The sequence below is a fragment of the Conger conger genome, chromosome 17 (assembly GCF_963514075.1).
Source record: "Conger conger chromosome 17, fConCon1.1, whole genome shotgun sequence".
NCBI classification, from domain to species: Eukaryota; Metazoa; Chordata; class Actinopteri; order Anguilliformes; family Congridae; genus Conger; species Conger conger.
The window spans coordinates 6953570-6976121 of NC_083776.1; the positions used below are offsets into that span (position 1 = coordinate 6953570).

Genomic DNA, 22552 nt, shown 5'->3' on the forward strand with positions numbered 1-22552 from the left:
CCCCAAAAACCCCTCATTCTAGAGAACAACAGTGCGTAGTTCATCATGGTATTTTCAGATCAGTAACAACTTGGTAAGAAGTGAACAACTGTCATTTATGGTTAATTTAATGCAAATGTATTTTATATTTTTACATTTCATATTTTAGTTATTTCTATGGCTTTTTAATGACCCAGCATGAACAACTAAAAACATACCCTCGGTTTGACTAGACGACCTTCTGCATGTTACAGCCTAGTTACCAACCAGTTACAGCTACCTAATGAGTCTGACAGACATTACATTTAACACACTCTATGCAGGCTTACACAGCTTTTGAATGTTTGCATTGTTTCCATTTTATAGAGCAGGGTTTAATACTGAAGGCATTCAGGTTAAACGTACAATAGGTAAGATTTTTGTGTTACGAGACCATTGTAAAGGATCCCTTCCCATCATTGAAAAAGGCTCACTGACATGTTGACTCACCCTCTGCCTGTGTTTATAGTCCTTAAATTCGGGTTTCAAAATATGCAGTTGACAGGCCGACACTCTGTAGCAAACATTGCATTGCTGTACAATAATTCAAGCTCGTTGGTTGAAATGTGGTTTTAATTGCCACAGCCAATGGCGTTTCAACGTCAGCGCGTTCACAGAGAGGGGGTGGGATAAACAGTGCTGTGGTTTGAGCGTATTTGTTGATACCATTCCTCTCTTCACCGTTAGATGTCCGAAATGACCTATTGTACCTTTAAGTACCTTTAGTCCACGGCACAACGACTGTGTCCTGCCTCAGAATCAAACATGCAACCTTCAGTCTCAGCTGATAGAGAAATTGCTGTGTAATTCTGTGATGGTTTACATTGTGATGTCACGTAGCTGGCGTCCGGCAGAAGTTTGCCTGTATGTTGCCAGGCATTCTGGGATAACTATGACTATGGCAGCTAAAATTGGCATGCATCCATTCGATCAATAACTATATAAATATGTGAATGGAAAATATATAATTTGACCGTGGCTGGGTCATAATTACAGGTGCTTTATTTCTAGGGGTTATAAGCTGCCATTCAAATGTTTCTTCGTCCTGGTTTGTGACGATATTCTCCTTCCTTCTCAGAGAGACATTGTCTTTGTTTCGGGGGGAAAAACAAAAGTAGAAGAAAAGGATGAATCAGGGCCGGTGTTGGACAGAATCGCTCTTTTAAGGCCTGACAGTCGACTGGAAGTGTGCGACTGTTTTCTCATCTGTCAGAAAAGCTTCAAACAGAAAATCATTACTGGCAGATTGAGCCGCGATTTGGACAGATTGGAGGAATGCGGAGTTGGGTAACTGAGGAATAACAGCTCTCTATTTGCTGTAAGATATCGGGTCTGCTCAGCTCTTGAAGGGTTGGAAGATGGACCTTGGGTGCACTGTGGAGAAGTAATCGAAACTCAATATCTAAGGTGACATCGCCTTGTTCTCACTGAAGTGGTCAGCGCCTTTAATTCTGTACAGATGCAGTCCTGTTCAGATTTATACATGGCTCTTGGGTGAGTCACTCTGGGAGGAAAACTGCAGTTTTTCCATAAGGAAATGTACCCTAAGCTGTGTAGAATCTGCCTTTGTGTTCGTGTGCTGGAGCTTACAGTACAGCGATGGTAGGTGGGGTTTATAGCCTTTGAAAAAGGAGCTTTTTTACTGTTTGCTTGACCTTATCGTAAATTGTGCTGTCGAAGGCTAATTTGATTTAAACTTGAGCTGCCATTTTGCAGTGATAATATTGTGAGTTCTTGGTCATCTGGGGCTGGCGAAATGTTTTATTTTTCCTCGGCGAGCACTAGGTGGTGTGGATTGCAGTGGGTTATTTAGTTAATGTCGCCCGTAATTTCGTAAAAGAACCGGTCAAACTGAAGAGTCCCTCGGGGGCCGTTTTGGGCGAGGCCCTTTGCACCAGCCGTGCCTTAGTGTTCCTGTCCTCTCCACAGGCTCTTCTGCAGGGGAGCTGCTACACAGGGCCTGAGAGGAGGGGGATAGTGTCAGGCCCCTCACACACGCACACGCACTCACACATACATGCACACACACACGCACACACACACACACACGCACACACACATACACACACACACACACACACACGCGCACACACACACACACACTCACGCACACACACGCACACACACGCACACACACATACACACACACGCACACACACATACATGCACACACACACGCACTCACACACACATGCACACACTCTCACACACACACACAAACACACACACACACACGCACTCACACACACATGCACACACTTGCTCACACACTCTCTCACACACACACATACACACACACACACACTCACTCACTCACACACACACACACACACGCACTCACACACGCACTCAAACACACATGCACACACTTGCTCACACACACACTCACTCACTCACTCATTCACTCACTCACTCACTCACTCACTCACTCACTCACTCACACACACACACACTCACTCACTCACTCACTCACTCACTCACTCTCTCACACTCACACACACACACACACACACACACACACACTCACTCACTCACACACACACACACACACACTCACTCACTCACTCACTCACTCACACACACACACACACACACACACACACACACACACACACACACACACACACTCACTCACTCACTCACTCACTCACTCACTCACACATTATCTCTGCCCCCCCTTCCCATGTCCTCTCCATTTCTTCTCTTCTCTGTAATCTCTCTTCTCTGTCCCTCCCACTGTCCTCCACTCCTCTCTCTCTCTCTCCCTCTTTCCCCCTCTCCCTCCCTCTCCCTCTCTCTTTGGTATCCAGCCAAACTGATCACAATATGCTCCCCACCAGCAGAGCTCCTGTGGCGGGGGGGGCTCATCCCCAAATTCCCTTTATTCCCCCACCACACACCTCCTCCTCCCTCTTACTACCCCTCTCTCCCTCTCTTTCTCCCTCCCTCTCTCCCTCTCCCTCTCTCTGTCCCTCTCTCTCTCTCTCTTGCCCCCGTCTCTCCCTCCTTTTGCCACCCCTGTCTCTCTCTCCCCTACTCTTTCTCTCTCTCCCCCCCCTCCCTCTTGCTGATGAATTGAGCAACATAAATGGATAAATTGAGCCTATAGGAATTGTCTACAGGAAGGTCATACGCCCATTTTTGGTGAGATGGTGATCAGAAAAAATGTTTAAAGTGATTTTAATCTTAAATAACGTGGAATGAGGTTGATGGTTGAGGTGATGCTGTTGACACATGTAATGAACTTCAAATCGGTGTTCACTTTGCTACCTTGTTGGGCACAAAATAATCCACTTAATCAAACTGGAAAAATTACACTGACCACAAAATAAAAAAACAAAAAGAAAAAAAAACCTTAACCCTAACTTAAGACAAGGCAGGTGATGTCGAGATGCCTTAATTTGGCGCACTGGGTGTCGACATGTACAATAGCTTTTTGCTTTGGGCTGCAGGAGGAAAAAAAAAGAATAATGGTGGCTCCCAGGGTCCGCTGTTCTCTAATTAAAAGTCTTAGAGCGGATTAGGCTTCAAACGCGTATTATCTGAACTCCCGGGAACCGTCGGAGGTGTAGGTCAGCACTAACGTGTGCGATATTTCAAACGCCGCGTGTCCGTTTCTCCCGCACTTCTCCCGCTCTTCTCCCGCTCTCCTCCCGCTCTTCTCCCGCTCTTCTCCCGCTCTCCTCCCGCTCTCCTCCCGCTCTCCCCCGCTCTTCTCCCGTTCTTCTCCCGCTCTTCTCCCGCTCTCCTCCCGCTCTCCCCCCGCTCTCCTCTCGCTCTTCTCCCGCTCTTCTCCAGCTCTCCTCCAGCTCTCCTCCCGCTCTCCTCTCGCTCTTCTCCCGCTCTTCTCCCGCTCTCCTCCCTCTCTTCTCCCGCTCTTCTCCAGCTCTTCTCCCGCTCTTCTCCCGCTCTCCTCCCGCTCTCCTCCCGCTCTTCTCCCGCTCTTCCCCTGCTCTCCTCCCGCTCTCCTCCCGCTCTTCTCCCGCTCTCCTCCCGCTCTCCTCCCGCTCTCCTCCCTCTCTCCTCCCCCTCTCCTCCCGCTCTTCCCCGCTCTCCTCCCGCTCTTCTCCCGCTCTCCTCCCGCTCTCCTCCCGCTCTCCTCCCGCTCTCCTCCCGCTCTCTCGCTCTTCTCCCGCTCTTCTCCCGCTCTCCTCCCGCTCTCCTCCCTCTCTTCTCCCGCTCTCCTCCCGCGCGCGCGGGGCGCGGCGTGGCGTGGCGTGTTTTCGTTTCTGGAGGAGCGCGCGGTGTTTGTTTGGGCGGTTTGATCCTGGGAGGACGCTGGGTTTAGAGCGCGCTGGTGTTTCTGCAGCAGCAGGTAGTCCCGGCCCAGCTGTCTCGGGCCCGTCAGGCCTGAGCCCGGCTCCGTCCCCACACAGATGGAGACCTTACGCACTCTGACAGAGGTCATCTTTAAACTCGCATATTTTCACGTTCCTGTTTTCGTTCGCGGCTTTTGAAAGGGAAACTCGGCGGATTGTAAAATCAGAAGAAGGAAAAAAAAAAAACGTCAAGGCGAACCACGACGGCGTTAGTCAGTTTTACTTATTTATTTATGTTTTTTATACACCAGCCACCCCTCCCTCCCAACCAAATCCCAGCTTCATTAAGAGTTTTTTTATACATATATTAAGGGATGTTTTGCCTCCTTCGTAGCCGTTGTAAATTGAATTATCCGTCTTTCATTGCTGTAGAAGATCTTTCTTTCCCCCGTCTGCGCACTGCTGGGACCCAACTCTGTTTTGAAAGCAGACGTTTTGGCGTGTGTCCAGCGTGTCCTAGACGGCCGATGCCGGCTGTATCTGTGAAATAAAACCGTTTCTGCACTTCCCACTGGGCATGCTCACAACACCGGCCTGTGCAGGTAGTGGATTCATCACAATGTAGTGTACATCAGTGTTACAAAACATATAGTGTATTACAGTAGACATTTGCTACTGCAGCAGAGGCACTAGTCTGCGAAGCTGAAACATGCTGACACTAATATATGTTTTGGAAAGTTTATGTGTTTATATTTTAGGTGTTGTGTGTGCTTGTGTGTGTCTTCATCTGCTCGTGGTTGTGTTTTTCCTGTGTGCGCGCGTGTTTCGTCTCTGTGAGTGTGTGTGTGTGTGTGTGTGTGTGTGTGCTTTTGCATGTGTAGTTGTGTGTTTTTGCACCTGTGCGTTCCTGTGTTTGTCTTCTGCGTTTGTGTGTGTGTGCACATGGATGTGCTTGTGTGTGCATGTTTAATACATTTTTATACGTTAGTAAACAGTAGGGTAAACTTGGCAAATACATTCACTTTTTTTTTTTCTTCTTCTTTCCAATATGAATTGCCATTATGTGGTTGTTCACGTAAATGATGTACACATACATAAACAAAGCTGATCAGATTAACTTCTCAGTAGTAGATTAACTAACTCGTCGTTAGCGGAACTCGTCGTTAGCGGAACTCGTCGTTAGCGGGGAGCCCGTTAGCACGATGCTGAGAGGGGAACGCCGCGCTCTGGAGAGAGAGTGGGGTGCCCCGCCCGTACCCCTCAGACAAAAGGCCCAGAGAAACACCCCCTCTCCCCACCTCCCAAACCTGAAAGACCTCCTCCTACTACCCCCCCATAATAATGTTTGATTTTAGTAGTGTCAGTCGTCCAAATAATGAGTGATACGTTTTATTTTTTTTAAATCTATATTTCTGTATATTTGTGTGAGTGTGTGTATGTGCGTACGTACAGTATATGTCACACTGGGCTCTGTTCTCCTGCAGGTGTGTGAGTGTGTGTGTACGTACAGTATATGTCACACTGGGCTCTGTTCTCCTGCAGGTGTGACCCATAACATCCCGCTGCTCCGGGAGATCCTCGTCCACCCACGCTTTATCTCCGGGGACATCAGCACCAAGTTCCTCCCAGAGGTCTACCCTGAGGGCTTCAAAGGTATACACACCTTCTCACTCACACACTCACTCACACACTTACACACTCACACGCTCACTCACTCACTCACTCACTCACTCACTCACTCACTCACTCACTCACTCACTCACTCACTCACTCACACACACGCTCACTCACTCACTCACTCACTCTCTCAATCACACACACACACACACACTCACTCACTCACTCACTCACTCTCTCAATCACACGCTCACTCACTCACTCACTCACTCACTCACTCACTCACTCACTCACTCACACACTCACACACTCTCACACTCACTCAATCACACACACACACTCACGCTCACTCACTCACTCTCAATCACACACACACACACACACACACACACTCACTCACTCACTCACTCTCTCAATCACACACTCACTCACTCACTCACTCACTCACTCACTCAATCACACACTCACACACACTCACTCTCACTCAATCACACACTCACACACTCTCACACTCACTCAATCACACACTCACACACTCTCACTCTCACTCAATCACACACTCACACACTCTCACACTCACTCAATCACACACACACACTCAATCACTCAATCACACACACACTCACACACACACACACACACACACTCACATACTCACACACTCACTCACACACACACACACTCACGCTCACTCACTCACTCACTTAATCACACACACACACACACACTCACATACTCGCACACATGCACGCACACGCACACGCACACGCACACGCACACGCACATGCACACACACGTACACACACTTCATCATACTTTTCTAGTGTGTGTGAGAGTGTGTGTGAGAGTGTGTGTGAGAGTGTGTGTGAGAGTGTGTGTGAGCGTGTGTGTGTGTGTGTGTGTGTGAGTGTGTGTGTGTGTGTGTGCTTTGTGCACCAGCCCGTCTGAAGACACCATTAGAGGCTGCTTGCCGTGACCTCTGACCTGTGACACGGATTTCCAAACCCAACTCCGGGGGAGCCCTGTTGATCTCTGAAGGGGTCCCGGGGTGTTCAAAGGGGAAACGGAGAAAGGAAAAAAAAGCATTACGAGTATTTTATTTCCATATTTTAGACTTTCAAGATTAAGCGAAGCTTGTCTGGTTAACAGGTCCTGTGTCAGGCTGTGCTGACTGCCAGTGTTTGTGTGTGTCGTAATGAAGCCGCCCGGACTTGTAGAGATCAGTAATCCGATGACATCACAGGCTGGACGTGCGTCCATGTCCCCCTCAGACCCCTGCAGGGACATTAGTCTCTGCTCTTTAGTCTCACGAGACACGCTCTACTGCGCTGAAAACCTGCTCTGCCCCGGGACATTCAGTCAAAATACAATTATGAAAATATACAGCTTTCTGAAATCCGCGCAATGAAGCGATCGGATGCGCCTGACTAATCGGAAACAGCTGAGAAGCCAACTGTCCAAATACTTTTGGTCCCCTAAAATGGGAGGGTGGGGGGGGGGGGGCTAAATATAAAGGTGACGCGAGTCCTACATGGATCACCCAATGTGGACGCAATACCCTCAAGTTAAAGCTGACAGTCTGCACTTTAACCTCACGTTCATGGTTTCATTTCAAACCTTATGTGCTGGAGTGCAGACACAAAATATCAGAAATTCTACCACTGTCCAAATACATATGGACTGCACTGTGTATTCTGCTGAAACCTACACTACATGGGGGTATTTAGTAAATGAATGGTATTTCACATAGAGAATATGTCTTTCCTGTCCAAGACGCTTAGTGTACAGTATGTTCGTATAATGTCAAAAAGAAGAAAGCCCTTAAGCGCTCTCTCCCTGGGCGTCTCGGGAGGGTGCGTGCGTGTGTTAGACAGAGGAGTCAGAAGGGCTGAGAGCTGCGCAGCTGTTGGGGTTCGAGGCGAAAAGGTCCTGCGGGGTCCTGTACCGCCGGGCCAAGCCTTCAGCTTGATAACATGACAATCAGTATAAACGGCACAAACTGTACAATCTGTGAAAACAGTACAATCTGTACAACCAGGACAATCAGGAAGAACAGTGTCGTCTGTTTACAGGGTTACAGTGTCTCAGTGTACTGTGTCTGTGTTCAACGATTTTGGTGATAGAGATGCAGGCTATCTCTTTTTAAAAAAGAAAAATGTTTTATGTATTTATTTTTTTCACTGTGTATGCGTTTGACCCGTTTTATCTATTTGTAAAGCGTCCTTGATTCCGAGTAAGCTGCTCTCTTAAAAAAACGTATTACCATAACACTCCGATATTTAGCGATGCATTCTTTTTTTTTTTTATCGATCATCAGTGAGACAGAGACACAGGGGTGTATAAAAATGCGAAAAACAGAAGATGGGAGAACGGATTGAAAAAACGCAGAGCGGTAATAAAAGGTTTGTAATGGTGAAGCTCGCTCCCCGCGCCTCTCTCACACTCTCTCTCTCTCTCCTCCATTTTGTCCTGGCCCCGCAGGTCACCAGCTGTCAGCCGGTGAGCGCCGGGAGCTGCTGTCCGCCGCCGCCGCGCTGTTCGCGGCCACGCAGCGCCGCTCCCAGAGGTTTCTGGGTAACCTCAGGTAGGTGAACCGCGGCAGACGGCTCTCGGCGCAGATGTTGCTCTTTCCCCCTCGTTGGGTTTTATTTATTTATTTATTTATTTATTTCTTTATTTCTTTATTTCGCGCCGCGTTTTTGCGCGAATCTCCCGGTGTGTACGCGGGGCTCGGGTTGTGCTGCCGACGGACTTTTCTTCGCGATTTAACGGAGGCGTTAGCGCGTCGGGATTGTTTTGACGGACGTTCGGTGAACGCGGGCGGGCGGGCGGGCTGATCGGACGGACGTCACGGAGAAACGCGCCGCTCCTCTTCCTCTCCCACAATCTGCTCCTCTTCCTCTCCTGCAATCTGCTCCTCTTCCTCTCACACAATCTGCTGCTCTTCCTCTCCCGCAATCCCGTTAGGCGTGACGACAGGCCCTGGGATCTGACACGACCCCGAGCAGAACCAGCGCCCGTATATCGATTTCCGGATCAAAGCACAATTTCTCTGTGGGGGGGAAAATGAAGTCTGTGATTTAAGCTGCCAGTTAGTACTTGGACATTTTCATCCATTAATTTCTCATAGACCGTTGGATTTCTTGGTCCTGAAGTTTAGCAGATGCTGCCGAACCGTAGATATTCAGGAAGGGAATGACGACACAGCTTCTGAGGTCATGGTGGGTGGTGGGTAATCCGGCAGGGTGTGGTATCTGAGCAGGAAGACCGCGCCGCCTGACGAGATGGTCTGAATGGTGCTGTAATCGTGTGGTTCTGTGGTTCGGAGAGCGGGAGAGAGGGACGGACCCAGAGTGAAGATGGATGAGGGTTGGATCCTGTTTCTCCCTGTGCCTGGGGAGGGAATCAGGCCTGTTTATTTTCCCTCCCGGGAAGAACAATAGCTCCGGCCTTCCCACTTCTTCCCTTGTACCCTGGGGGGTATATACCAGCCCCTCCATGCCCCTCAACCCCCCTGATCTCGCGGCAGTGCTCAGTGGGGGGTGGGGGGGGCTGTTATCGGGGGGTGGGGGGAGGGACCCTGAGATCCGATGCTCCTGTCCGGCCCTCTCGGCATTCCCGGCGTTCCGGAGGAAGGATCGGAGCGAGGGAACGCCGGGATCAGGGATGATCGTATGAACATAGTCGCAGCTCCGTCAGTTAACGTCTCCGATTAATTGGATTTAAACCCACACACACACACACACACACACACACACACCTGTGTGTCGTAGCAGTGCGACAGACCTGGATGAAATACTTGATCGTTATTCAAATATTTTTCTACACTTTGCTGAGCGTGTCTGCTGGATTGTAACCTATGAAATGCTTTCAGAAAGTGCAAACCTCACCTTCTGGTCCTGTTGGTTGGCTCAGTTGCACCAGGCAAGATCAATCGGGCACAGAAATGTATTTGAATTGAGAACTATATTACGTATTTGAGCCGGGTCTGCAGTGTGGTTATGGGCGTGCACTTCGTTGTACGTCGCTCTGGATAAGAGCGTCTGCCAAATGCCATTAATGTATTGTAATGTAATGGTTAGTGTGTTGGCCGTGGGTGTACCTGTGACCCCCCCCCCCCGCCCCCCTCCCTCAGCGCTTCCTGTCTCTGAGGGCGGGGCGACGCGGTCATCGCCACGCGCACGCTGTTGTTGTCGAGCGGTCGCCGGACGCAGGGAGGAACGTTTCCTCTCCACTCTGGGGTTAGCGGTATTCCTGCCCTCAACAGCACCCTTGGGGGCAGGCGGCCGTGTCAAAGGGGTCATCTCGTGTTGTAATCTCACGCCTGCGTGTTCGCTAATCAATCGGGGGGAAAAAAGCGTAATCATTTAAAAAGAGAGCAGGACACCGGGGCTCTAGGTTCAGCTGTTCCTTTTTCTGCTCAATAAAAAAAAAAAAAAAGGGGGCTAATAACAAAATATATTTTTCAACCCAGTCCAGGGGGTTTGGGGAAGGGCAGTCTTAACTGAAACAGGTCCGTTGGAGTCAGTTTAGAGTAGAGTAGAGCGGGGTTAGCTTTGGAAGAAACATCGAGCGAAACGCGGCCGTCCGGGGGCAGAACAGCGCATGGTGCGACTCTGGGCGATGTGCTGGCCTATCGGGGGGGTCCTACGCCACACAGGGAGTCCCGGGGGGGGTCGGGTGCGGGGGGGGGGGGGGGGCAGACCTGCCTGTGCGGGCTCTCTCAGATAACGGGCTCTCGGGTGTTTCCTGCAGGAAACGTCTGCGTGATTAACGAGGGTCTCATTGTTAAACCCTGACCCCGCTTGTGTTTAACTTTCCCCCGTTTGGGTGATCCATGCGGGCGTGTCCCATTCACACCCAGCGAGCTGTGTGGCTGTTCTGGTCTGGGGGGGGGGGCCCCTCTGTGTTTCAGTGCGCTGAACTGGGCCCAGTTCCACAAAGCAGGATTACTGAGTTAGCCGGGTAACTGCACTAAAACACGGAATCCTCCCAAATCTGGAACATGGTCTGAAGTACTAAGAGCTGTTCCTGGTTTTAGAGCTGTTCGGAGTGGTCGTCTGGCAGTCAGAAAGTTGCCCGTTCGATCCCCCACCCTGGGTGTGTTGAAGTGTCCATGAGCAAGACACCTAACCTTTGATCGCTCCAGACGAGCTGGTTAGTGCCTTGCACGGGGGCGGCCTGCAGCGTAGTGGTTAAGGTAAATGACTGGGACACGCAAGGTCGGTGGTTCTAATCCCGGTGTAGCCACAGTAAGATCTGCACAGCCGTTGGGCCCTTGAGCAAGGCCCTTAACCCTGGTTAACCATTGCTCCAGGGGAGGATTGTCATACACCGTTGGTGTGTGAGTGTGTGTGTGAGCGCATGTGTGCGCGTGTGTCAGCGTTGAGTTTGCCTTCTGTTTAGTAATGAACTGAGAGTAATAAGTAAGTGCTATGCTATGCTATGCTATGCTATGCTATGCTATGCTCTGATCTACAAAGGCCAACTACTCATCTTGTCCATCACGATGTAGGCTGTCTTTTTCATGAACTTATTATTATTTTTTTTTTTAAAGCAAGTGGAACATTTTTGCCCCAGTTTCTTCACTATAAAAGGCGTCTGGCCCGCAGACAGAAGTGGGGCACGGTGTCTGCTGCCCGGCGTTACGCTGCTGATGGGATTAGCGGGGGATTTGGCGGTCCGAGGGGTCAGGTCTGGCCGTAGCGAGCGATAGCCCCCGCGGCCGCGCTCAGCTCGTGTTGATGCTGCGCTGCCCGGCGGCCTCCGGCTCTTCCTCTATGGTGCTTGTGTTGGCCGCCACGGTAACACCCACTCAGCGTTTAATACAGTCGCGCGGCTTTCATCTGGTCTCTGGCCCTGCGAGGCCCCGGCCACATCATAGCGCTTATCAGCGGCCGGGGACCTCGCTCCGTAAACACCGGCGTTACGTGTGGACCGGGGCGTGGGCGGCCGCGGCAGGAATAACACCGCCCGCTCCATGGAAGGACATTTTTATTGTGTTTTTTCCCCCCTTAGAAAGGATACAGGAAGCGAAATCTCATCTGGAGTATAAATAGTTTTTATATTTGGTGTGTTGGCATGCGTATAAAGTCCGGCCCTGTTTCTGCCTGCCGTACGCTGGTCGGGTGCGTGTTTTCTCAGCCTTTGGGAAACGTATGGCGGATACTCTTTGATTCTGAATCGTGTAATGATGGGGGAGACTTTTCTTTTCCTTGGCCAGGAAGTGCATAAATGTTTTTGTGAAAGTCTTTATGTTTCTCCACTGGCTGAGTGTTTCTGTGAGAGGGTTTAAAGGAGCAGAGCGTTTCTGTGAGTTGTTAATCTCTCTCTCTCACTCTCACTCTCTCTCACACTCTCACTCTCTCTCACGCTTACTCTCTCACACTCTCACTCTCACTCACTCTCTCTCTCTCTCTCTCTCTCTCTCTCTCACTCTCTCTCACTCTCACTCTCTCTCTCTCTCTCTCTCACTCTCACTCTCACTCTCTCTCACACTCTCACTCTCACTCTCTCTCACTCTCTCTCTCTCACTCGCTCTCTCTCACTCTCTCTCTCACTCTCTCTCTCTCTCACTCTCTCTCTCTCACTCTCTCTCACTCTCTCACACTTTCTCTCACTCTCACTCTCACTCTCACTCACTCACTCTCACTCTCTCTCTCTCCCTCTCTCTCTGTCTCTCTCTCTCTCTCTCACTCTCTCTCTCTCTCCGCGGATGGAGCTCCCGTCCCAGTGGAGCGACTCCTCCTCCTCCTCCTCCCGTCAGGCGAGGCGCGGCCGGGTCAGGCTGCAGCAGGGCCCGGCGTGACCTGTAGCGGGTTTGTGGGTTTATTGTAATCAGTGCGGTGCGTGTGACAGACTCAGGGCTGCCCTTGCGCGCCCGCCCGACTCTGCGTGTCAGGGTCCTCGTGTCGCTTGTCTGTTCTCATCGCCCCAGAAATGAAATGTAAATTACATGCAGCATAAAAATAGATGATGGGGCTTGTAGCTCTCACCCCGTCCCCCCCACCCACCCACACACCTCCCGTGCCCCCTCCACCCCCCCCCCCCCACCCCCCCCTTTCACATCGACCGCACTGATGGTTGCCGGCGGTAACCAGACCAGACATCACCCTGTCCGAGACCAATGCTAACGCCTTAGCCTCTGTCCGTGACATTTAATTTCTTGAATTTATATAGTGCTTTTCTGATCAGCCGGCAATTCAAAGCGCTTTAAAGTCACGTGGGAGAAACTCGCCTCAACCACTACCAATGTGCAACGGCAGCCATTTTGTGCCAGAATGCTCACTACACACCTGCCGAGGTGGAGAGGAAGACAACAGTTCAGGCAGTTAAATCAGGGGAAATTCGTCAGTGTTATTGGGATTGTTTTGCTGTCGGTTATTCGGCAGCTGCAGCGCCCCACTAGCTGATTTTGGATCAATCAGCTGTTTTTCATCCTCTTTTCACCTCCTGCCTAACAAGCCTGGGGGATCATGGGTAATGGAGTCCCTGTGGTTCTTTTAAGCTGCTTTTAAGCCTGTGCACCTTCTGATCGGAACACAATATCACACCTTCTTATCGGAACACAATAGCACACCTTCCTATCGGAACGCAATAGCTCACCTTCCTATTGGAACACAATAGCACACCTTCTTATCGGAACACAATAACAGACCTTCTCATCGGAACACAATAGCACACCTTCCTATCGGAACACAATAGCACACCTTCCTATCGGAACACAATTGCACACCTTCTTATCGGAACACAATAGCACACCTTCTGATCAGAACACAATAGCACACCTTCTTATCGGAACACAATAGCACACCTTCTTATTGGAACATAATAGCACACCTTCCGACTGGAACACAATAGCACACCTTCTGATCAGAACACAATAACACACCTTCTGATCAGAACACAATAACACACCTTCTTATCAGAACACAATAACACACCTTCTTATCAGAACATAATAGCACACCTTCTTATCGGAACACAATAGCACACCTTCCGACCGGAACACAATAGCACACCTTCTGATCAGAACACAATAACACACCTTCTGATCAGAACACAATAACACACCTTCTGATCAGAACACAATAACGCGCATAATCTTCCCAATGGAGCTGTGGTCCGGGGTACAGGTGGTCTGCAGTACAGGGAGGTGTGTTGGGATCAAAGCCTGCTTGTCTGAGAGTCTCCTGTCCTCCCAGTGAGCTTGTGCTGCATGTGGAAGTCTCTCTCTCCTGTTTGGTATCCAGCTGTAGGAGCTCTGTTCTCCTGCTAATCCAGGAACTGCGCAAAATATGTCGCTTGTTGTAATCGGCAGTTTATATGCAACAGAATATCCGGTTGCTTACTGTTATGAAGGAATTAAGCCTACCTGTATGATGTGTTTGTTCCAGCATGGATTCTTGATTCAAGAATTCATATTCAGGAATTAAGCTTTTATACGGGCATCGATTAATGAAGGTTTGCGAGGTTGAGGTCAGAGAGAGACAAATTAACGGCCGGTTAATTTGATGTAGGATGTGTCTTCAGTAGCTCAGTTCAGTTGTCTCACCCTATTCATTCTTGTATGAATTTTGCTTCAGCTTCTTCAAGGATCAAACTTTCCTTAAAAATGCTTTATATAGTAATTTTCCATGACTCCGTTTTGTGTTCTGGTATAAACGCAGTGAAAGGATGTGTTTTTGGTGCTTGTAAAGGAGGGAGGAATGCGTTGGACTCAGTGGGGGCAGACATTACTCATGGAACCCCTGGGCACTGGGGGGTTTGTATAAGGGCTGAGAGTGCTGAAGTTTTAAATATTATGAAAAAAAAACCAGGAAAATGTTATATATAATAATTGTTCATACGGGCTGTCGTAGTGGACCTGAGTGGGCTTCCTGCTGTCAGACCGGTAGGATGCAGCGGTTCTGATCAAGAGCGCAGCTTATTTCCATGGCGATGGGCGATTGGGGAGTGGGGGTGGAGGCTGGTCATATCTCACATTTTTGTTTTGTTATTGATTAAATTTGGAAGCGGTTCCTCGCAGCGTGAAGCGGCCCTTTGCCGTCAGCCGGTGAAATTAATTTTGAGCCGCGGGGCCTGGTACAATCAATCTCCAGTGAGGAGCCAGGGAGGCAGCCATCTTACATTTACCCCCCTCCGGTGTGACCTCTGACCCCGCATTCCTGCGGAAAGTTCAGCCCGTTCCCAGCGGCCTCCTGGAGCGGCTGCCCGAGGCGGGACCAGCGTCCGTCACGGTGGGAAGGCCGGGAACGCTTGGATCTTCTGTGGAGTTTGGGGGATTTTGGGAGTTTTGTGGAGTGTTGGGGTTCTGTGTAGTTTGGGGGGTCCTGTGGAGTTTGGGGGTTTTGTGGAGTGTTGGGGTTCTGTGGAGTTTGGGGGTCCTGTGGAGTTTGCAGGGTTTTGTGGAGTGTTGGGGTTCTGTGTAGTTTGGGGGTCCTGTGGAGTTTGGGAGTTTTGTGGAGTGTTGGGGTTCTGTGGAGTTTGGGGGCACTGTGGAGTTTGGGGGTTTTGTGGAGTGTTGGGGTGCTGTGCAGTTTGGGGGCGCTGTGGAGTTTGAGGGGTTCTGTGGAGTATTTCACATGTTAGAAAATGAAGTCAATAACTACAGTTTTTTAGTTGACAGTATGTTTTGTTCATGGAGGGTGCAGATAATTCTGTAGCCCACTGTGTACGGACGCAGGTTGCGTACCTCGCTGAAGGGCACCACAGCCGTGTCCTACCTGGGAACCAGACCTCTGAACGTGTGGGTCAGAAGCCCAAGTGCTTAGTGTTGTATCACTCTGCCATAATCCAGCTACTCTGGGCCAGCGTGCAGTTAGCTCTCTCTCTGTCACCCTGTCCCAAACCCACCGTTTTATAAAACTAATTTAAAAACATTTAAGAACCCCCAGACTGTGTGTGGGTCTTCATTTCAACCAGGTTTTGTTTAGTTTTTGCCCACGGTACCAGTGAGTTTCCCCCAGATGACCGTATGTGTCTCAAAATTGGCCATTTCCGTATGTTTATGGGTGTTTAATGTGCATATTTTACCGATATTGGAAAGAGGGAATTTAGCATTGTTATTGGTCACGGGCTGCGGACCGCTCAGTCGTGAGATGCCTGTTTTTCTGGGTTCAGGTGAACAGAGTGATGATATATCCATGCATATTAAGGGAATGGTGTAAGGCCATATGACATACACAGCAGCATTATTATTTATTTGAAATGCAAGAGCTTAAAATTGAGTTTGATCAGTTTTGTAACGGTGTGTGTGTGTGTGTGTGTGTGTGTGTGTGTGTGTCTCTCTCAGCTGTCCCGTTTTGCAGATGTGGGTACAAAAAACTAAAATTAGGTTGAGCCCGTCCACCAAAAAAAAAAAAAGAAAAAAAAAAAGGCAAATTTATTTGCTGCAGATCCGGTGCTTTCTGCGCGTCGGAGCAGAGGAACGTGATTATCGCTCCCCGCCGCTCCTCGCCGCTCCTCCCCGCGTCCCGCTCTTCTCTCGCCTGCCACGGGTGGGGTCTGAGATCTGATTAATTTGACTCCTCCAGAAAAACCCATTTTCTGAGGCGACGCTCTTCTCTCCTCCGCCGGCCAAGCAGAACCGGCCGCGCTAATCGCCGCGGTAACGGCTCCGTCAGTGACGGGCGGGGAGGCTCAGAGCGGCGGCGCGGCGGCTAACAAGATGGCCGCCGTGAGCGGGCGTCGAGCGGCGTGTTACGCACCTATACGTCTCCGCAAATAAACAATGTAGTGATGTCATTTTTACATTTTACATTAAATGTGTGAAGTTTCCACTTGTACGGACTATAGACATTCAAACGGCGACACAGTATTTTTCCTGTGTGTAGATTTGTGGATAAAATAGGCTGGAACTTTTCTCCGTCGTGAGCACTGAAAGATTGAGAGAATATATGACGGAATAGGTCATTCGTAGCACAGTTGGCATACCGCCCGAAAGTATTGTCGAATACTTTTCTAGGCTACTGCGCATTAAAAAACAAACAACCCCCACGTTCGTACGCTCGTACGTCAGTGCGGTCTATCCCGATGAGTCTTCTCTAATCGTTTGGCGGGCGATCTTTTTCTGGAATGAGAAATAGACCGTTGTGTCCGTGGTGTCTGCAGCAGGACTGGCCCCTGGGTCTGAGTGAGCCTGGAGGTGGGTCCTGATTCGCTCCCCCGGATGCAGGAGAGGATTCTGGTCCGCGGAGCGTGGCGAGCGTGAAAAAGGATTACGATTTCAAAGCGGCGGTAATGGAACAGGGCGAGGGCCCTGTGGACGAGCTCAGATTGGGCTGTTCTGCCTCGCTCACGGAGACCCCGACCAGCTGAAATCGAAACGCACCTTTTCCTCAGTTTAGTCACTTCTTCATAACCGTACGAACACGTCTTAAAGTATGTATTCCATAAAATTAATAAAATTGTAATATTTTCACACCAAAGCTTTTTCGTTCTTTTTCTTTTTCAATGAACTCTGACCCGGAAAACAATGTGAATTTATATTTGACGTCATCGCGTGCCGGCTGGGCGTGTATGTCGATCAAACGCTCCGTTCACACAGCGACACCCCTTCTTCCCCCCTCCTCATTTGACGTCAGTCAAATTGACTCCCCGCCCTCCAGAAACTCCCCCTCGAAGATTAGTTTCCCTGGTGTTTATCGCGGAAGCTACTGCTGCTCTCATTTCCGTTCCAGCTCGCCTTTAAAGGCAGCATTTCTCTCTTTATGCCTTTTGCATACGTATCATAATGGGCTTGCCCACTGTCGGAATAGCCCCGTAATGCATTAACGTTTCTTCCTGTACAGTGCGATTATTACACAGATTTGAAGGAAACTCCTTGTTGACTTTTGATTGGAGTCCAGTCCAAGAGCCCTGTGAAACTACAGCGTGAAGTCAACCTTAATTCTACCATTAATAATTACTGCTGCTCAAGTGCAAGTCTCATTTGATGTTACATTAAGTGCCTAGATGTATATCGTTTGCCAGATTATATAATTATATATCTAGAAGTAATTATTCTCCCAAAGCAGTTCCGGGCCCTTTTTAACGTCCAAGGTGAGGAAGAATATTTTTATTTTCTTTGGCGCAACCAATTTGATTCATTGCTTCATCTTTTTTTCCTTTTTCTCACAATGTCATATTTAATCTTCCTGCTTTAAAGCGCGAGGGACTGAGCCAAACTCGTATAGAAACGCACTCTCACCTTTTGCCCAAATTTCCAGAGAATACAGATCAATTATTCGGCTTAAAAAAAAAAATCTGAAGTTGGCTTAAAATGTCTTTTTTTGTGGAGGCCCACACTCTTTAAGTGGGCCATCTGTCCAAACATCTCCCGCTTTTTTTCTGATCATTTCCTGGCGTTATTCATGAGCCGTAGGAGTCCGGCTTTGTAGTCTCCATGTAGCCCGATCCCCCCCCCCCTCTGAACACATCTATGTGCTGGCGTAGAGTCTCTCGGCCCCCCCCCCCCCCCAGCCTGGCCCCCGTCTCCCTCATGGAGCCTCTGTATGCACAGGCGGATCTCCGTGGCTACAAAGTCCGCCGCGCGGCTCTTGATCATCCGCGCGGCTCCCCGCCACGGCAGATACGATGAAGCGTCCCTTAATGACGCGTTTGACTATTAACATTGTTTTAAGTCGACGTGTCTCCTTTGTTTCGCTCTTGGCTCACTGGGGTAAATAATAGAAACACACATAAGTGCCTTCTTGTGTAATTGAGTTTTGAGATGTCTCAGAACCTCTGTGATTAGGCCGCTCCTGATGTGTCTTGTGAAGCTTTTGTTCTTCAGATGTTCTGGCGTATTCCGAGACGGGGAGCAACGGCCCCGGCACTGACGCACGCTTTCAGCTGATTATTTATTTATTTATTTATTTATTTATTTATTATTCACACTGCAGGTTCGGAGTCTGATTCTGATTGATGCAGAATGCTTTTCCTGCAGTAGAGAGGATTTATTGTTTGTGTTTATTTATTTGACCCTTTTCTATCCAGCTCCGTTTCCTTCACTTGACAATCTCTCTCTCTCCCTCCCTCCCTCTCTCTCTATCTATCTCTCTCTCTCTCCCTTCCTCTCTCTCTCTCCCTCTCTCTCTCTCTCTCACACATGTGCTTGAGAACTGAGGTGTGGACTCGGTTTGCAGAATAAGAAATGCACACACACTCACAGGCCGACACACACACACACACACACACACACACACACACACACTCATGCACCCACACACGCTCTCACGCGCCCACACACACACACTCACGCGCCCACACACACACACACACACACTCATGCGCCCACACACACACACTCAAGGCCCACACACACACACACACACACACACACATACGCCCACACACCACACATACGCCCACACACATGCACACATACACTCATTTGTGGGCTTTCTTTGAACAGCCTCCTCTGGTGTGGGTGAGTCATCACTCTCTCCCGCACACCGGGCCAGCAGCACAACCTGCTCCCTGTGGGGTGAGGGGGAGAGAGGTTGAGAGGGAGAGGGGGCGAGAGAGGGTGAGAGAGGGGGTGAGAGAGGGGGTGATGTTAGCGGTCTGAAACTCTGCCTCACTCTCACTCCACTGTCACCTGTTACCTGCCAGGTAGCGTGGACACAGATGGCCTTCATCAAACCCCTCCGTTAGACTGTGTTAAGGACCTCTTCTGATTGGCTGTGGCTTTCACAGAAGCGTGTAATGGGAGCCCCCGCGTGTCTGTGCTGCAGTATGGGGACCCGCGTGTCTGTACTGCAGTGTGGGGACCCACGTGTCTGTGCTGCAGTGTGGGGTCTGAAGCGGGGAGGGAACGGCGGCGGGGCTGGTGAGTTACTGCTCTGTTACTCGTGTCCACGTTTCCACATTTAGCAGATGTTCCTATCCAGAGTAAACTACACCGCTTTAATTTAGCTACTTATTTTTATGTACCATCCGTTTTACCCCTCGGATATTCACCGAAAGTGAAGAGGTTGAGGTTAAGTACCTGTGTGTAGCTTGTTCTGCACATGTGATTTGATTGATTGATCGATCGATTGATTGACTGGGTGGGTAAATGGCTTTCACGTCGGCATCGATTATTTGCCCGTGAGGGCTTGGATCCACTCACGTGATTGGCAGAGATCCTTGGATCTGCGCCTGTGATTGGCCGCCCCCTATCCTCCCAGAAGGGCGAGCGTGTACGCCGTGTTTGCGCGGTTATGAAACAACGGGTACAAACAACCGCCAACACCACCAGTCTGGACCTGCACCTGCACCTGTGCCTGGACTGCTGACGAATTGTGCCTGAGTCCCGTTGGTTTTTAGATTGCCCTCATACAGAGGTGAAGACAGTGTGGGGATGGAGGGGGCCGCATTGTATCTGAAGTTATTCCTTAACTGAATAAAACCCAAAGTGGAAATGGAAAACAGTTGCAGACAATGTTTTTTAATGCTCTTCAGTCAGTATCAGGCAGTATTTGCTTTAGTAAACAAGCCCATCGTTTACATTAGTGGGTTTGGGTATGCTAGATTACAACGTTTATCACAATGTTTTAAACTACGTATTTTATATTTTAAAAATGTTTGTCATCGAATTCTGTATTGTAATTGTCATTGTTGTCGTAATGCACTGATAAGGAATGGAATTTCAGAGCGATTATGTGCACTGAATTATGCTTCTTGAGTCCTTTTGGGTCTCTTGTGGTCTGTGGTCTTTGTTCAGATTGTTTCTGTTTTGAGAAGTTCTCGTTGACTTCAAAAGGTCTTTGGTCGGTGACTCTTGCCTTGTGGGAAGTACAGCCAAACTGAAAACAACCTTTTAAAAAAACTGGCATCAAAGCATTGTTTTTGAAGACTTTGCTGAGTCTAAATTGGCCCGTGACCCAATTTCCTTTATATTAACTAATTACAGAACCGTCGGAAACCTGATGCCAGGTTTCACCTCCCAGAATGCACCAGGAAAATGGATGCTCACGTCTGGTAATGCGGTTCTTGGGGGCGTGTGGGTGCAGCCCGGAACGCGAGGGGGAACTGGGGGGACGTATCGTGTTTGCGGTTTAATAAACTAAAGCAATATCTCAGAATTAAGGGGGGGGAAACCGTTCTTCCCCGACAGCAGCTAAAGAGATTTGCGGCCCTGTTTGGGCGAGCGGAGCGTAGGGAGGAGAGGTCCATCGCCCGCTCGATCCCCGTGATGCTAGCCTAGCGCGGGGCTCCAGGGCCCGGGCCTGCGGCCTACACACGCCCGTGCGCCGGGATGATGAATGATGCCGGCACCGGCTCCTCGCAGAGGGAGACTTCAGGGGGTTTCGTGCAAACTTTGGGGTTTTTAGTGCAAACTTTGGGGGTTTTAGTGCAAACTTTGTGGGGTTTTTAGTGCAAACTTTGGGGGTTTTTAGTGCAAACTTTGGGGGTTTTAGTGCAAACTTTGAGGGTTTTAGTGTAAACTTTGAGGGTTTCTAGCGCAAACTTCAGGCGGTTTTAGTGCAAACTTCAGGCGGTTTTAGTGCAAACTTTGGGGGTTTTTAGCGTAAACTTCAGGGGGTTTTAGTGCAAAGTTTAGGGGTTTTAGTGCAAACTTTGGGGCTTTTTAGTGCAAACTTTGGGGGTTTTTTTAATGCAAACTTTGGGGGTTTTTTCGTGCAAACTTTGGGGGTTTTAGCGCAAACTTTGGGGGTTTTCAAGCGCCAGCTTTGGTGGTTTTTTAGTGCAAACTTTGGGGTTTTTAGTGCACCAATTCTGGGGGTGAGAGTAGCAGGGGTGTGGTGAATGCGGGCTTTGTTATTTTTTAATTTTTCTATTTATTTGATATTCTGTGTCCTGATAGTCAAGGCCCCCTCATATGTAATAATCATAACAATTTGCCATTTAGCTGACACTTTTTTGTCCAAAGCGTCTTACAGTTGATTAGACCAAGCAGGGGCCAATCCCCCTGGAGCAATGCAGGGTTAAGGGCCTTGCTCAAGGGCCCAATGGCTGTGTGGATCTTATCGTGGCTACACCGGGACTTGAACCACCAACCTTCCGGGTGCCAGTCGTCTACCTTAGCCGCTCGGCTACAGGCTGTCTGTGTAGCTTGTGATATAAATGTTGATTTGGACAAACCTTTTGCATTAATTTAGTGAATTGAATGTATTGATTTGAATGTTTTTATTGTTTCAGAGTGTCTGGCGCCCAGCAGGAGCAGAGGAAGTGGGTCCTGTCTGTGGAGCTGGAGAACGAGTCCCACACTGTCACTGTCTCCCGCTCTGGATCCACCTACACGGTGAGGAACGCCTGCCCCCTCTGCCCCGCTCCTACTGCCCCACTCCTACTGCCTCTGCCCCACTCCTACTGCCTCTGCCCCACTCCTGCTGCCCCTCTGCCCCACTCCTACCCCCTCTGACCCACTCCTACTCCCGCTCCCTGGTGGATCCGGGAGACTGACAGATTTTCCCGTTAGCTGTAGTGTTGATACGCTGTGTGAGGGTGAATCCGACAGACACACAGAGACACAGAGACAGACACAGAGACAGACAGACAGACAGACAGACAGACAGACAGACAGACAGACAGACAGACAGACAGACAGACAGACAGACAGACAGAGGCAGACAGAGACAGACAGACAGAGACATAGACCGACAGACAGAGCCATAGACATAGACAGACAGACTGACAGAGACAGACTGACAGACAGACACTCAGACAGA

At 49.5% G+C, this 22552-nt stretch overlaps 1 protein-coding gene across 1 annotated transcript in view; it reads left to right on the top strand.

Moving 5' to 3' along the window:
• The window catches only part of pcca (propionyl-CoA carboxylase subunit alpha), a 144488-nt gene that overhangs the window by 73312 nt on the left and 48624 nt on the right, over nt 1–22552 (top strand). Inside the window, exons 17-19 of the mRNA XM_061225833.1 lie at nt 5820–5930; nt 8376–8478; nt 22023–22125. Of these exons, the coding sequence (XP_061081817.1) occupies nt 5820–5930; nt 8376–8478; nt 22023–22125 (317 nt within the window). The remainder of the gene's footprint in view (nt 1–5819; nt 5931–8375; nt 8479–22022; nt 22126–22552) is intronic.